Here is a 15,387-nt window from a genome sequence, read left to right as displayed (position 1 = left end):
CACTACTTTTTTGACACTGCAAGACCTTCAGTGCTCATTTTTGATTATTTTATATTGTTTTGAGTCATATGCCCATGTAGAACTATTGATACACTTCAATGAGGGTATCTAGCAAGTACCCACCTTTTACCAATGAAGTGCACATGCTTAGCTATTGGCATTCAGTTATTTTGTAACGGTCATTTTAACTAATCTCTTCTACTGTAAAAGGCACAGGTCTATACATGAACTAATATTATTAAATATGACACCAACATTTACAGCCTGATTTGATATACCCTGTATCGTTATATATGATATCTCACTATAGATATATTGTGATTTGTTAAAACACTCTTTTTTTATTTGGTATTGGATTTGTCTACATTTCAGCCAGCAATAAGTAGTAATAGAGGTCTCATGCACACTATTGATGAGTGATTTGTTGGACATAAAAGCATTTATTTCAGAAGCATGGGACACATATAGATTTCTAAATTTCAGTAATATGCAACCTAAATACATAACTGCAATTCTGCATATTAATGCACAACTTAGTTTAAATAATGATTAATAGTCTTGCTAAGCGACCGTAAGAAGACATTTGGCCTATTTAAGTTTATATATTTAGTTAGTGGCAGCTAAGATTATTTGTCAATTTTATGATTTATCACATTCAAAATGGAACTGCGTGGATTTCTTATACTAGTGTATAACCCAGTAGACACACAGTAATTGGGATAATGTCCATCGTAAATTAATTGTTTTCATGATAATCTCTTTGATTATATCATTTGGGAATCATATAATTTATTATCATATGTGTGAAAATACTCCATGAAAACAGACATTATGACATCACAGGGCAGGGAGACTAAACCAATGATGTCATAATGCTGTTTCCATGACTACCAAATGCAGGAAACATAAACAAATGAGGTCATAATGCTGTTTCCATGACTACCAAATGCAGGAAACATAAACAAATGAGGTCATAATGCTGTTTCCATGGCTACCAAGGGCGGGAAACTAAACCAATGATGTCATAATGCTGTTTCCCAGCTGCTGTTGGAGATTCACTGGCTTAACTCATTTGCTTTTTTTCTTTCGTCAGAGGAGGAGTGTAGGAGAGACGAGAGGAGAAAAGTATCTTATTTTAAGAATATTCTTTTTTTTAGAAGACTAATAACAGGTAAATGGAGGGACTTTTAATAGAGGGTAGAAAGAATTACTTTGCTTAAATATTTTACTTTAAAAAGAGATATTAATTTTACAGGACTGATAGATCATGGAAAGCAATAGCTAGATAGGTAGATGACTAGAAGATAGAAATAGATAGATTCATATGTGTCCATAATAATAGATCAAATACATTGTAATACCACAGAATAAGGCCACTAAGGGGCAGATTTATTATTTGGTGTAAAAATGGCAACATAATTCGGCACACACACATCACCAATATTTTACACATCTTTTCTTCCGGCAACTTCCATTGAACTTACTTACAAAGCCCTAAAGCAGTGTAAAATAACAACGTTAAATCTGGCACAGTGTAAAATAAGACACACCTTGATAAAGGCTCCATTTACTTTACACAGCTTTTTTACAACTTTTTAATTAGCAGATTTTATTTTAAACAGCATAAATAATCCCTAAATGTGTGATGTCACAATGATCTTGTTCTGTTTCCATGACAACCCAGCCCAGCTAAAAGTAAATGCAGGTATGGGGTCCGTTATCCGGAACCCCAATATCCAGAAAGCAAATTATGGAATGGTCGTATCCCATAGACTCCATTTTATCCAAATAATCCAAATTGTTCAAAATGATTTCCTTTTTCTTTGTAATAATAAAACAGTAGCTTGTACTTGATCCAAACTAAGATATAATTAATCCTTATTGGAGGCAAAACCAGCTTATTGGGTTTATTTAATGTTTACATGATTGCCTAGTAGACTAGAACTAGACTAGGTATGGAGATCCGAATTATAGAAAGATCCATTATCTGGAAAACCCCAAATCTGGATAACACGTCCCATACTGTACTGCTAAGGATTCAATGCCATTCAGATCATTTGTGCATTACCTTAAGATATCAATGTTTATACCTACAGCAGACTGGAAAACCTACTGTGAAAATGAAAATTCTGTGCGTTTCTGCTAAACTTGTCATTCTCTCTTTATTTTTAGATATTTACCATGAGTAATTTCGATTCACCAAACAATCTTTTTCCAAATGGAAATATCATTCTGACGTGGAATGAAACGTCGCCCATTGGAGCAGGTCTACAAAACCTGGGCAATACATGTTACATGAATTCAGTACTGCAGTGCTTAACTTATACACCGCCACTGGCCAATTATTTGCTTTCCCTTGAGCATTCTCAGACATGTAAGTATGGAAGTATCTCTGCTTTCTCCCAAATTATCAGATACATTTAAAGAAATGAGCACAGCTTTCTTACATTATGGTTCTATTTTTTTCTTTTCAGGTTCCCAAGGGTGGTTCTGTATGATGTGTTTAATGCAGAACCATATCACTAAGGTTATGGATAAACCTGAAGAAGGATTTGTTGTGCCAGTTGATATCTACTTCAACCTATGCAGTGAGTATACATCCGTGTCAACACGTTTAGGGGCAGAATTAGCAATATATGAGTTTAGAGCTAAAAAAATAAAAACTCACCCACTTTCTATTAATTCCTATTTTTATAACCATATTTATTAAATGGTGAGTTGAAAAGGGCTCCATCTAAAACACATTATTACTATCAAATAAATATTATTAAATACATATATTTTCAAATAGAAAGATATCTATTACAAAACACCAAATCTGACTCTTTTTTTCATGTCTTATTAGATATTGCTAGTCACTTCATCGAGGGACAACAAGAAGACGCCCATGAGTTCCTTCGCTATACTATCAATGCACTGCAACAGGCTTGTCTGAGCGACAGGTAAGGGCAGTGAAAAAAAACTGCAAAACCAGATCAGTAATATAAGCCATCCCTGTATGTTAGCTATTGTCTAATATCTTCTTTTCTCTTTTAGCCAATATGCAAGGACAACTTTCATTTCTCAAGTGTTTCAGGGATGCCTACGTTCAAGAGGTAAGCTTTGAAAACTTTATAAAAAAATATAATACAGATATGGGACCTGTTATCCAGAATGCTCGGGACTTGGGTTTTTCCAATTAACTGATCTTACATAATTTGGATCTTCATTCCTTAAGTCTACTAGAAAATCATGTAAACATTAAATAAACCCAACAGGCTGGTTTTGCTTCCAATAAGGATTAATTATATCTTAGTTGAGATCAAGTACAAGTTACTGTTTTATTATTACAGAGAAAAAGGGAATCATTTTAAAAATTTGCATTATATGGATAAAATTGAGTATATGGGAGATGGCCTTCTGTAATTCAGAGCTTTCTGGATAATGGGTTTTTGGATAACGGATCCAATACCTGTATCATTTGTTTCCATCCATCAGAACATAAGCGATTTCAAAAATAACATATACATTGGGGCACAGTGTCTCATTGAAACCCATTGTTCTATCATAAAAGAATAATGCTCCGAGGAAAGAGAAAAGGGGGTTACAGTCATGTTCCCCATAATTAGCATACACACCCATGGTACAGAGAAATCTGCCAGGTTCATTATATGACTGTTTTTACTGTTAATCCATGCGGGTAATAGAAAGGGGTTATGTGAGCGAATGCTCCATTGTAGTAATTGTGGGTTTCAATTCAAATTCTTGTCATTTTCAGTATGTTTTATTTTTATCTTCATTGAAAATAGTTTAGAAGGAGAACATTAAGCCCTTTGATATGTTTTGCTGATATAATGTTTTTTTGTCTTGCAGTGACGTGTCTGAACTGTACCGAGGCATCTGACACCTATGATCAGTTTATGGACATACAGCTGGATATTAGGGTACATCAATTTTCCAGATACAATAATATTTATTTGCTATATATTATAGCTTGCATAAGAAGGTGCTAATGTTCTCTTTTTTTAATATTAGATGTCAAAGAGCATTAACCAAGCCCTGTGTCAATATGTGCAGCCAGAGCAATTAGGAGAATGCAGCTACCGCTGCAGCAAGTAAGTTCCTTTTTCTTATCTGGGTTTGTTTTTCTTTGCAATTATTAAAGGGGTTGTTCACCATTCAATTAAATTTAGTATGACGTAGAGAGTTATATTCTGAGACAATTTGCAATTGGTTTTTATTTGTGGTTTTTGAGTTATTTAGCTTTTTATTCAGAAGCTCTCTAGTTTGCAATTCCAGCAATCTGGTTGCTGGGGTCCAAATTATCCTAGCAACCATAAATTGATTTGTATAAAAGACTGGAATATGAATATGAGATAGAAATAAGAGTAAGAAGAGTAATGAAAAGCAGCAATAAAAATACATGTGTAGCCTTACAAAGCATTTTTATAGATGGGGTCAGTGACACCCATCTGAAAACTGGAAAGAGTCAGAAAAAGAAGGCAAATAATTCAAAAAGTAAAATAAACAATGGAGACCAAATGAAAAATTGTTTAGAATTAGCCATTAACTTACCTTAAAGGTGAACCACTTCTTTAAAAGAACCCAATGACCAGTTAGTTGACTCGTATACCTTAAATATTCGCCTACCCTCTAGTAACCTTTCTCATTAAAAACATACTAAAAATTATATGTATAACATGTACACTATTTGGGTATATTGTGAATTTATAATCAAGAGTTCACTTAGTAGCTCATCTTAAAACTAACTTTTCATAGCACATAGAAGTCAATATTTAAAAATGAAAATAGCAATATGAAGCCAAATAACAGCAAAATCATAGAAAACTACAAAATGTAAGATAAATTGAATATGAAGGGTGTCATTTACCAACAATAAAATGTAAATTTTTTCCACGGATGTCTAAAAATTGGTGGTTTTCAAATTTTTATTAAAAAAAGCTCCAAAATTTTTTGAAATTTATGAAGTGCAAAAAACACAGAAACCTCTAATACAAAAACTTCATAGACGTTGTCGAGGTCCTATAGAAGTCAATGGGAGCCGCACTGATATTTGTGGCCTGCTCTAATTCAGTTTGAACTTTTAGAGGCTTTCGCACTCTTCTTTCGCTAGGAATTGTCTGGAAAATTAAACATTTTTAGATCTGTGAGATATTCAGATTTTTAGCGCAGAGTTCAGAGTAATTTTCCGTTCTTACTTTTTTTATTTGGATTTTATAAAAAATCTCACAACATTCCTAGTTTTAGAGTTTGTGAGTTTAGTCGTGATTTCAAAAGCTCTAAACCCACAAAAATGAGACTGTTGATAAATAGGCCCCCCAAGAGTAGGTCAGGGTATAAAAAAAAGTAAATGTTCATTTGAAACTTTTCCTTTGATGGATGTTTAATGGCTACAAAGGTTGGTGCTAATCAGACATTGTGTTTCTTGTATCTTTCTAGGTGTCATCAAATGGTTACGGCATTTAAAACAGTTACTGTTCACCAACCATCCAATGTGCTAACCCTGTGCCTAAACAGGTTCGACATTTTCAGTAATAGGAAGATTAAAAAGGTAAGTACTAGGATGTGATGTAAAGTTCTGCCAGTATAGGTCCTCTACATGCACATAGATACCTAGTTATTCACATGTAAATTATCTAAGGGCCTAGTATATAATGAATATGAATTTATGTTGTTATAATTACCTATTTGGGCTACAAAAAGTTTAAGAGTTTGTGAGTTAAATTCAAATAAATTATTGTTATTTGTTGGAATTCTTAGAAGGGCTGGATTTAGTTCATATGGGCATGAGATAGATTTTATAAACTGGCAAATATAGAATGATTTCATCAACAGTTAAGCAACATATGAATAATTCTCTCTTATTCCCAATTCATTATGCACAGAGTGTAGCGTATCCGGAATGTCTTGATCTCCGGTGTTACACCTCAGAGCCAAATGGAACACCAATTCTTTACAATTTGTATGCCGTTCTTGTCCACGCTGGAACAACCTGCAATAGTGGACATTATTTCTGCTATGTGAAGGTAAGAAACCAGATTCATAGTGATCTTGTCTGGGCAACAATTAAGGGATGTATTTTGCATAAATATATTTTTACATATGATCCCTGATAGAACTATTCTAAGATATCTGATTTGTATTGGCACTGTATTAAAAATACTTAGCCTATGGCTCCATCTCATCAGATTAGTCTCCAAATCACTGGGTAGAATATGAAAAATGTCCAATAGCCACATAATATTGTCACTAAATTCCCATTTCCCTTTCCTTCCCACTAACCAATATTTATGCCAGGTGTGAATATTGCTAAAAACCAACCTTTCTGTAATTTCCACTTGTTTTCCAACTGTATTTTTTGTGTCCGGTGTAAATAATTTGCCTTGATCTGTTGCAGGGCCCCAATGGAAACTGGTACAAAATGAACGACAATTCTGTGACATCTGTAGACATCAAGATAGTGTTGAAGCAGGAGGCCTACCTGCTGTTCTATATCAGGTATGTGATCTTTACCCTGTTTTCTCTAAAAAATTCAACTGTTGTGTCAACCCTCATCTTGGCAAGTTGTTTGTGTTTTCAAAGCAATACTGCATCTTCCCATTGGGTGATATTAACATTTGTTAAATAAGGAAAGTTGGGAATTTGGTAAAATATAGACTGAACCATTGATTTTATCATTCTTTCTTGTTTTAAAGAACCCCGGATAACCAGACATGCACAGTATCGTCTACAGCTGATTCTGAACAGCAAATCACTACCAAGCAACGTGGCATTTCATCTACAGCTGATTCTGAACAGCCCTAATCACTAGCAAGCAATGTGACTTTTTATCTACAGCTGATTCTGAACAGCCAATCACTGGCAAGCAATGTGGCTTTTTATCTACAGCTGATTCTGAACAGCCAATCACTAGCAAGCAACGTGGCTTTTTATCTACAGCTGATTCTGAAGAGCCAATCACTAGCAAGAAATGTGGCTTTATATCTACAGCTGATTCTGAACAGCCAAGCACTGGCAAGCAACGTGGCTTTTTATCTACAGTTGATTCTGAACAGCCAATCACTAGCAAGCAACGTGGCATTTCATCTACAGCTGATTCTAAACAGCCAATCACTAGCAAGAAACGTGACTTTTCATCTACAGCTGATTCTGAACAGCCAATCACAAGCAAGAAACGTGACTTTTCATCTACAGCTGATTCTGAACAGCCAATCACTAGCAAGAAATGTGACTTTTCATCTACAGCTGATTCTGAACAGCCAATCACTAGCAAGAAACGTGACTTTTCATCTACAGCTGATTCTGAACAGCCAATCACTAGCAAGAAATGTGACTTTTCATCTACAGCTGATTCTGAACAGCCAAGCACTGGCTAGCAACGTGGCTTTGCAATAACTTCCATGTTAAAGGTAATCCTGTGGATTTATGGATTTATTAAAAATGTTATAAGGTGATTAGTTCAAAGAAATCATATATTGTAGGTACAAGTACTTGGATTGTTTGAGCAACATTCAGGCTGATATATAAATGATGGACTTTATGGACATGTCCCTTTTTTAATCTTAACTACTAATTTTGTATACATGTAACTAATACTAATTCTCTCTGTAATAGAACACTGTAAAGAAAATAGATGAGAAAATGAAGAATATTATGAAGAGACTTTCAAAAAAGGAAAATGGACAAAAAGGCCTTAAAAGGCCACGGTCAGATATTTTGGACACCGGACAAACATCTGTTGTACCCGAAGAAAGTCCAGTTCCCCCAAAGAGGTTTGCAAAAGAGGAAAGCAGAGAGAGAAACCTCGAAATGCCACTGCGTGACATTTTTGAAGCCAAGGAAACAAGTACAAAAGTAGAAAGTACAAGAAAAGTCTGTAAAAGGCCACGGTCTGATATTTTGGACAACCTGCCAGATGACAAAAGATTTAAACCAGACAGAGCTGTTTAATAGAAGGTAATGTTTACAAAGTATTTCTGATTAGCAAATGTATTACCATCTACAGTATAAAATGCATCTAAACATATTCAGTCTGTTGTGGTAGCTGCTAAATATTTTACCAACAAATCATATTTTAATCATTGCAGACCCCAATAATGATAGATGGAATAGGAGAAGATAAAATGACGTCAAAGTCCTCAGAAGCCGAAAGACTGTTACCAGAGGTACAGGTAATGTCTTTATCTTATATATTAGGTATAATACATGTAGTGCTTTTACATTTTGAAGTTCGGAATGAGATGACGTTTCAAGCATGTCTTTTATTATTGTAGATCTTAGAAACCACTGACAAGAGACATAAGAATTCAGAGCCAAAAGTCCCAAAAGGGGTAATTAACAGGGGTGCTTCGCCAATGAGGCGAGTTGAGGCTGTCGCCTCAGGCGGCAGCGCCCCAATAGGTACCAGGGGCAGCAAAAATGCTGCTCCTAGTACTTTAAGAGCGAATTTCCTGGGGAGGGGGGGCAGCAGCAACTGCTGCTGCCTCAGGCGGCGGAGGGGCCAGGATCAGAAAAGGAAAAAGAAGAAGATAAAGAAAATGGAGATGAGCCAAAGAAGAAAAAAAAAATAGAAATGTATCACAGCAGCAATGAGAAGAGCTAAGAAGTTTAACTGTCCAATTGGTTTAAATAAAAAATGTGTTTTTTATATTTTGATGAGATATGGAATTTGGCTTTAATTGTCTGTAGGACCCATAGGGTTAATGTGCCCCTATGGCTTTAAATCCCTACACTTCCTGATCTTCCCAGTTGCTGGGCAGATGCCCAGGTAGCTATTTGTAATTTGCATATCCCAGTTATTGGCCAAAAAGTGTCTTGACCACTTCCTGTCACACTTTGGTATAGTGAGTGAGAAGGGGTGGACCTTCCTCTTTGGCTTCTGGTTGCTGACCCAGCTGGATGTTTCCAGGGAGTCTGGGTACAACAAGGCCCAGTAAAGCCATTCTCTCCTAAAGGGATCAGTACCTCAAAAGAGTAAAGTCGGGGAGCAGAGACCCTGTGAAAGAGGCCAGATGGAGATAGGATACTACCTTTTATAGTACTCTCTAGAAGAGTAACATAGGTAGGCAGCGCCGGATTTCTTCTCGGGCCGCCCCTAGGCCGCGCGGTTCGACAAGGTGACCGCGCGGTCCTAGCGCCCGCCTTCCCAGCGCGCCGGCGAAAAAAAAAAAACGCCGGCGCAGCTGGTGTAGTTCAACGGGGAAGCAAAGATCCCCATAATGCGGCTGGGCGGCATGCCGCCCCTATTTTTTGCCGCCCTAGGCCCGGGCCTGTAGGTAGGCAAAGTAGCAAGAGCAGCTTGGCTCCAACTAGAAGGGATAGCAAGGAGGTAGCTTTACCCTCAGGCAGGACTGGCCTAATAGGGAATTAGGGCTAGTGAGTTCCCTGATCCAATGTGTGGGATCCAGGTCACGGTGCTGAGATCCTGAGGGTGTATCTATCCAGGAGTTACACTATCACCTCAGGGAGTTCCACTGTGCTGTCTCTGAGGGACATGTTGTAGTCATGTTGTGATTATCTGCCTGGGCCTCTGTGGATTATAAATACAAAACCTATGAATCATTTGTCTTGGACAAATTAAGTGTTCTATTTTTGTTGCAAGAACCTCCTGGTCCTGGTGGTTGTCTTTCATGCACAATAGCATATGGGAGTTGTAGTTTCACTACACCATACCTTCATTTCTTCCATTTGGTGAAGGCCTAGCCTGGTGTGTTAGAGTCAAATGTAACACATGCTCTATTCCTATAGCTGGACGTTAAACCCTTTGTGGTTAAATTGCTAAAAAACCTGTTACACATTGATGGACGTTATGAATAATCCATAGAGATGATGTAAATACTTTTGCTGCCTTATCTTTTGAAACTGGAACTGCACCTGGATACAGTAGAACAAGAAGTATGGAGTAAGGAGAGCAGCCAATAACCAGGAAGTTCCAGGTTTGACTCTTGGAAGAGTCTTACATCAAGGAGGTGGGAGATACTTCTGTGCCAAGTCAATTGTGGATATGTCGACTAACCCTAAAAGGTTATAGAACTTGGATGCAAAGAACAAGACTGATGTGGTCAGTCTTCCAGTAAACCAGGCTGTTAATGAATAAGAACTGTGAGCTGCTGTTAAATTGTTGTGCCCACTGTTGGACTGAGCTGTTGGGGGGGGTGTCATCCTTATGGCAGATGTAAGTACAAGGCCCCACTGTGGCCTGTGTCCAGTGCCGCTCCTTAAATTGTGCTTCTAATATGCACTCAATAAGGGGCAGGAGGGGGGACACCCACGTGCATAACCCTCCCGCCTCTCATGAATACAACACAGTGGGGCTCATTTCTAAACTTCGCGCAGGGCAGATTGGTTTGCACAGTGAAAATATTTGCCCTCCGCATGGTTACATTTATAAAGCTGAATAAGAGTGTGCAAACAGAATTGTGAATATTTTTTTTCGCAATGCGAATGTCTATAAGAGCTTTCTAAATATGTCAAAAATCGCAAATATTTATGTGCACACTGTGTGTTTGAATTACACCGCAACTTTGGTGGCGGAGAAAAATATTCACAAAACAGTTTTGCAAATTGCGAATTTAAGTTACTGTCTGTCAATGTTTTTTTCGTGCACAACAACCTCGCACGGTGGGAACACCCGTCTCATTTGCAAGCCATTTGCGAAAAATTATTTACAATGCGAATTTGCAAAAAATGGAAAGACGGGCACAGCAGTGCAATATATTAGCATATAAAAGCATAGAAGCATGGGCAATACAATCATTTGCGAATAAATATGCGCTTTGCAAACTTTATATATGGCCCCCAGTAAGCGATATATTCATGGGTCTCTCTTATCCAACATGTGGGCAAATTCACTAGCCTGCGGAAATTCGCCAGCACCGGCTTCGCTCAAATCACAAAACTTCACCAGGCATAGATTCATCAGGACAACGCTAATTCACTAAAATTCGAAGTTGCGTCCAGTGCGTCGAACTCTGGCGGAGCCAAATGAAGTGAAGTTGCGCTAGAGTAGCCTAATTTGCATACGGCGGGAAGTTAAAGTTGAATGGACGTATATGTTGCAGCAAATACATTACACTACACAAGCCCAGGGAAGTTTAATAAAATAAAATAAAGTTGTTATAATTCCCTACACATGAGCCCAGTGTAAAGTTTATGTTCCATATGTTAGGAAATGAATGGGGGAGCCCGAGTACAAAAAAAAAAAATTACGCTCTTTTGCAGCCTATCACCCTGAAAATTGAAAAGACGCCAGCGTTTTTTGGGACTTTTGTTGGGGAATTTTTCAACAAAAAATTGAAGAAGCTCTATACATTCCATTGCACTTCGCCTGGTCTGAGCTGGAGAAGGCAATTCTGGCGGAACAGGTAACGTTGAGTAAAAGGTGCATCTTAGTGAATCTGCGAAGTAACGCTCTTTCGCCAGAGCGAAACTTCACCTGGCATAAGAGTGTGAAGTAGCTCTAGAGTCTATCTCCTTCGCTAGCGAAGTTACGCCTGCGCCCGTTAGTAAATCAGAGAAGTCCCAAAATGCCGTCACGCTGACGAGTCACTTCGCCCTTTCGTGAATTTCCCCCATGGAGTGCATGGGGACAACAGTATATGACTGCAGTTAGGGTTGCCACCTTTATGTCTGGCTGAGACCGGGTGGACGGGGCGTGACGTCAGTGGACGGGGCTGAGGATGATGCGGCGATCAGCGATTGGCCGATCGAAGTGTCAAACAAGGGAATCCCGCCCTGGTTTTCCATATTTGGAAAATCGGGCAGGAAGTACAAAATACCGGGCTGTCCGGGTCAAAACCGGACAGGTGGCAACCCTAACTGCAGTACTTCTAATACCAACAAAATCCCTGTATAGTAGCATAGATTTTTTGAGGGTAAGATAAAACAGACAGTATGTCATTAAGAACAACCCTACACAAGGTCTTTCTCATCTAGTCACACAGTTTTTGCTCCCTGTACAAGTACGGGACCTGTTATCCAGAGTGCTCGGGATCTAGGGCCTTCCGAATAATGGATCTTTCTGTAATTTGGATCTCCATGCCTAAAATCTACTAAAAACATTTAAACATTAATTAAACCCAATAAGATTGTTTTGCTTCCCATAATGATTAATCATAACTTAGTTGGGGTCAAGTACAAGGTTCTGTTTCATTATTACAGAAGAAAACGGAAATCATTTTTAAAAATTTTAGTTACTCCATCAAGGTGGATTCTATGGAAGATGGATGGCCTTCCTGTAATTCGCGTAAATTATCACAGATCTGCACTAAGAACCCGGTCTCCCGCTTCCTATAGTCTGCACCCCTATTAAAGAGCCATTCAGATAGGGAGCACCGGTGAACCCTTTACTGCCTTATTTTATAATTGTATTGTTAAAAGAATGTGATATTGTATAGATTACTCCCAAGCAAATTGTGCAAATAAGCCTACCCTTTCTGTTCTATATTTCAGCAACAAACGTTCTTCTTTTCAGTTTTATGATTGTGTTTTCTTGCCTAACATTGTAAAGTGATGGCATTTTCCCCCGATCCCTTGCAGTGCAGTGTGAGCATTACGTGGCTGGGCCAGCTCAGCAAACTACCCTGCAGCGTACACGTTTAAACCTTCAGAGAGAAGACATAATAAGGCCAGACACAGCATTTCTTTTGCTTTTAGCTCTGCAGCGAACTGAACTTGCTAGCATTTGCTTTTGTATAGTTTCCCACTGGATCAGTCTTTTGTAGAGGATCGGAAAAATTCTGCAGTCTGCAGTGCCTTGCTTTCCCATGCTAAATTCATAGAGACCAATGTGGGGAGACTGTGTTTTGCACCAGTTATTTGGGTAACCAATGGGTCAGTTTTTACATGTATTTCCTTACAAATTAAAAGTAATATGATTGCATTATCTAGTGTGAATGGGCAACGGGTAAGTTTGTCACTCACGATAAATTTGTAATACTGCGGGCGACTAATCCCCTGAAAATGCTTCTCCGCTGGCAATAAAGTAAAATCACTGGTGACAAAGCCTATTTGTTGCTTTGTTCTTCCAAAAGTTACCTAAAGTTACCTTGCGACTTAGATACACGTAAGGGCTAGTCCACACGAGGAGATTCGGGGAGATTTTGTCGCCTGGTGACTAATCGCCTCGTCTTTTGAGCGACTATCTCCCCAAACTTACTCTGCGTTTTTCCCCATAGGTTACAATGCAAAGTTGCCTGCGCTAATGCACACGCGGCGATGCATTTTCAATAGTGGCCCAAAGTTGCCTCACTGAGGCCCAAAATTAAGCTGCGGAATCGGCTTAGGTACGCTAAAATGAGTTTAAAACCTATCATGTATGTTCTTTTCCATTTTCTCTTCTTGGGCAGTTGTCCCTGCTAGTTCCCTCTCCCTCAGGTATTTTTTGCTGGAATGACCTAGCTATTACAGCGAAATTGTGATTGGTTGCTATTGGTTAGTCTAAGGATGACTGAAAGAATTAGTTTAGTACTTGAGAAAAAGTATGCACTGGAAACAAACAGAACCCAACAACCTAACATATAATAATACACATAATATTAATGGGTAATATTGGTGTACATATTGGTACAAATTGCCCTAGGCTCTACACATAGTGGGACTGGATTTTAAGGAAGGACAAGGCAGGTTTCGTAGGGCAAGATGATGTTCCCCAACCTTCAGCCATTTAGTTTCTGTTGAAGCATAAGTGCCAGCACCCTCCAACATCTAAAGCTGAAAGGTGATTGGTTACAGTCATAGCACATATAAATCATGGATCTGTCTCTCAGACTGGCTGTCACAATGTTCCTTATTATTTACCATATCCCTACAGTTGTCTTGAATAAAATATAAAAGTAAAACAAATCTGGAGTTAGAAACATTCTAAACAAGACATTTCAGCGTAGATTATATGTTGGCATAATTAATAAACCCACGCTCACACAAAGTAAATGTGCAAGTGGATACAATGATATATGCTTTCTGATCCAAAAGAACAGCTTGGGAAACTCAAAGATCTCAGGTGCTGCCAATTTCCTTTCAACAGTTCCTATTTTGTATGCACAGAGCTAGTTTGTCTGCCCATCTTGCTTCAGCTAATGGTTCCTTTCACTACAAAGAAAGCGATGGAGGAGCATTAAATTAAAGAGATTGGCACATTGTTTGTGCCCGTGATGGATCTCAGCTGGGCTACAAGTAATCCATCCTGAAGACTTTCAAGATATGCAGAAAAGAGAAATGGCTCTTAAGGCGGCCACACACGTCCGTTCACAAAGGAGTGGATCTGGGAATGATGAGGCCACCCAGCATCTGTTCTCTACACTGTTGGTTCTGACAATGTAGGAGAATGTATCCAGGTCTTCCTTGCTGGCTTCTTCTACATTGTTTCAATAGTCAGAGGATCGGGCTAATATCTACGGCTTTTGGGACACAAGTGGGGCCTATGGGACCCATTGGAAGTGGACTGCATCAACACACACGGATGAGCTCTTTCCCCAATAGTATTTTCAAACATGCCAGATATGGTCAGATATTGGTTTGGCAGGCCTGTGTTTGCTTACTAGAGGTGCCTAGTCGGCCCATGTATGGCCACCTTTAGATCATCTTGTTAGTCCATTGCAGGGAAAGGTCTTCGTCAATGGTATAATCACAGAAACAAACAGAAAACAACAGTTTTTTCTGTCTCCAAGTATAAGTTACCTGGATTAATGGAACACTCACCCCTGTATTTAATAAAAGGCACTAAGTTTGTGCAGTAGCAGTAACTCATAGCAACCAATAAGATGTTTGCTTTTAAACAAATATGTAAATTCTGCCTGCTGATTGGTTGCAATGGGTTAGCGCTACTGTGCAATCGTAGTGCCTTTTATTACATAGATCTTTTAATGTGAAGGAATTCTACCACTAGAATCATATGGGACTATGAGCTATAGATGGATAAGAAGCAACAACTAGGATAAGAAAACCCATTGGTCTGAGCCATCTTCTCTCCTCTTCTCTTATTGTTCGGCTCAGCATATATACTGTATATATATATATATATATATATATATATATATATATATATATATATATATATATATCTATATATATATCTATATATATAGTTAGATGCTGAATTGGTTTAGTCTATTGTGTCATAAGATTGTTTTTGTTGTGTTTTTTTTTTAAATTAAAAGTGAATGCATTATTGGTCATTATAGAGGTGCTCATATTTTTACATTGGAAATTTCTCTTTTTGCCAGAGGTGCAACCGCCTATGGAGATAATATAACCCCTTTTTAGTCTCTCCTACTATTTCTTTAGTCGCTCTTGTTGTCTGCGTATAATTTGTATTATTTTATTTATATATTGATATTTTGATTTTTATGCACTCATTTCACACAGTGACACATTTAATTCTGTGTCATT

General features: G+C 38.1%; 1 protein-coding gene across 1 annotated transcript; it reads left to right on the top strand.

Moving 5' to 3' along the window:
- The first annotated feature begins 5,283 nt into the window (after positions 1-5,283).
- Positions 5,284-6,804, top strand: LOC108695753 (ubiquitin carboxyl-terminal hydrolase 17-like protein D). Its single transcript, XM_041570046.1, has 4 exons — positions 5,284-5,551; positions 5,886-6,026; positions 6,398-6,498; positions 6,696-6,804. Exons 1-4 carry the CDS (start codon positions 5,387-5,389, stop codon positions 6,802-6,804), a joined length of 516 nt encoding a protein of 171 aa, XP_041425980.1. The 5' UTR covers positions 5,284-5,386.
- Positions 6,805-15,387: the final 8,583 nt, after the last annotated feature.

This window comes from Xenopus laevis, chromosome 7L, assembly GCF_017654675.1.
Source record: "Xenopus laevis strain J_2021 chromosome 7L, Xenopus_laevis_v10.1, whole genome shotgun sequence".
Classification (NCBI taxonomy): domain Eukaryota; kingdom Metazoa; phylum Chordata; class Amphibia; order Anura; family Pipidae; genus Xenopus; species Xenopus laevis.
This window is presented reverse-complemented; position numbering and strand designations above follow the sequence as displayed.

Excerpts from the sequence above, each read along its gene's own strand:
- LOC108695753 (XM_041570046.1), top strand. The coding sequence starts at position 5,387 with ATGGCTACAAAGGTTGGTGCTAATCAGACATTGTGTTTCTTGTATCTT. Across the intron at positions 5,552-5,885 it reads GTAATAGGAAGATTAAAAAG|AGTGTAGCGTATCCGGAATG; the intron begins GTAAGTACTAGG and ends CATTATGCACAG. Across the intron at positions 6,027-6,397 it reads ATTATTTCTGCTATGTGAAG|GGCCCCAATGGAAACTGGTA; the intron begins GTAAGAAACCAG and ends GATCTGTTGCAG.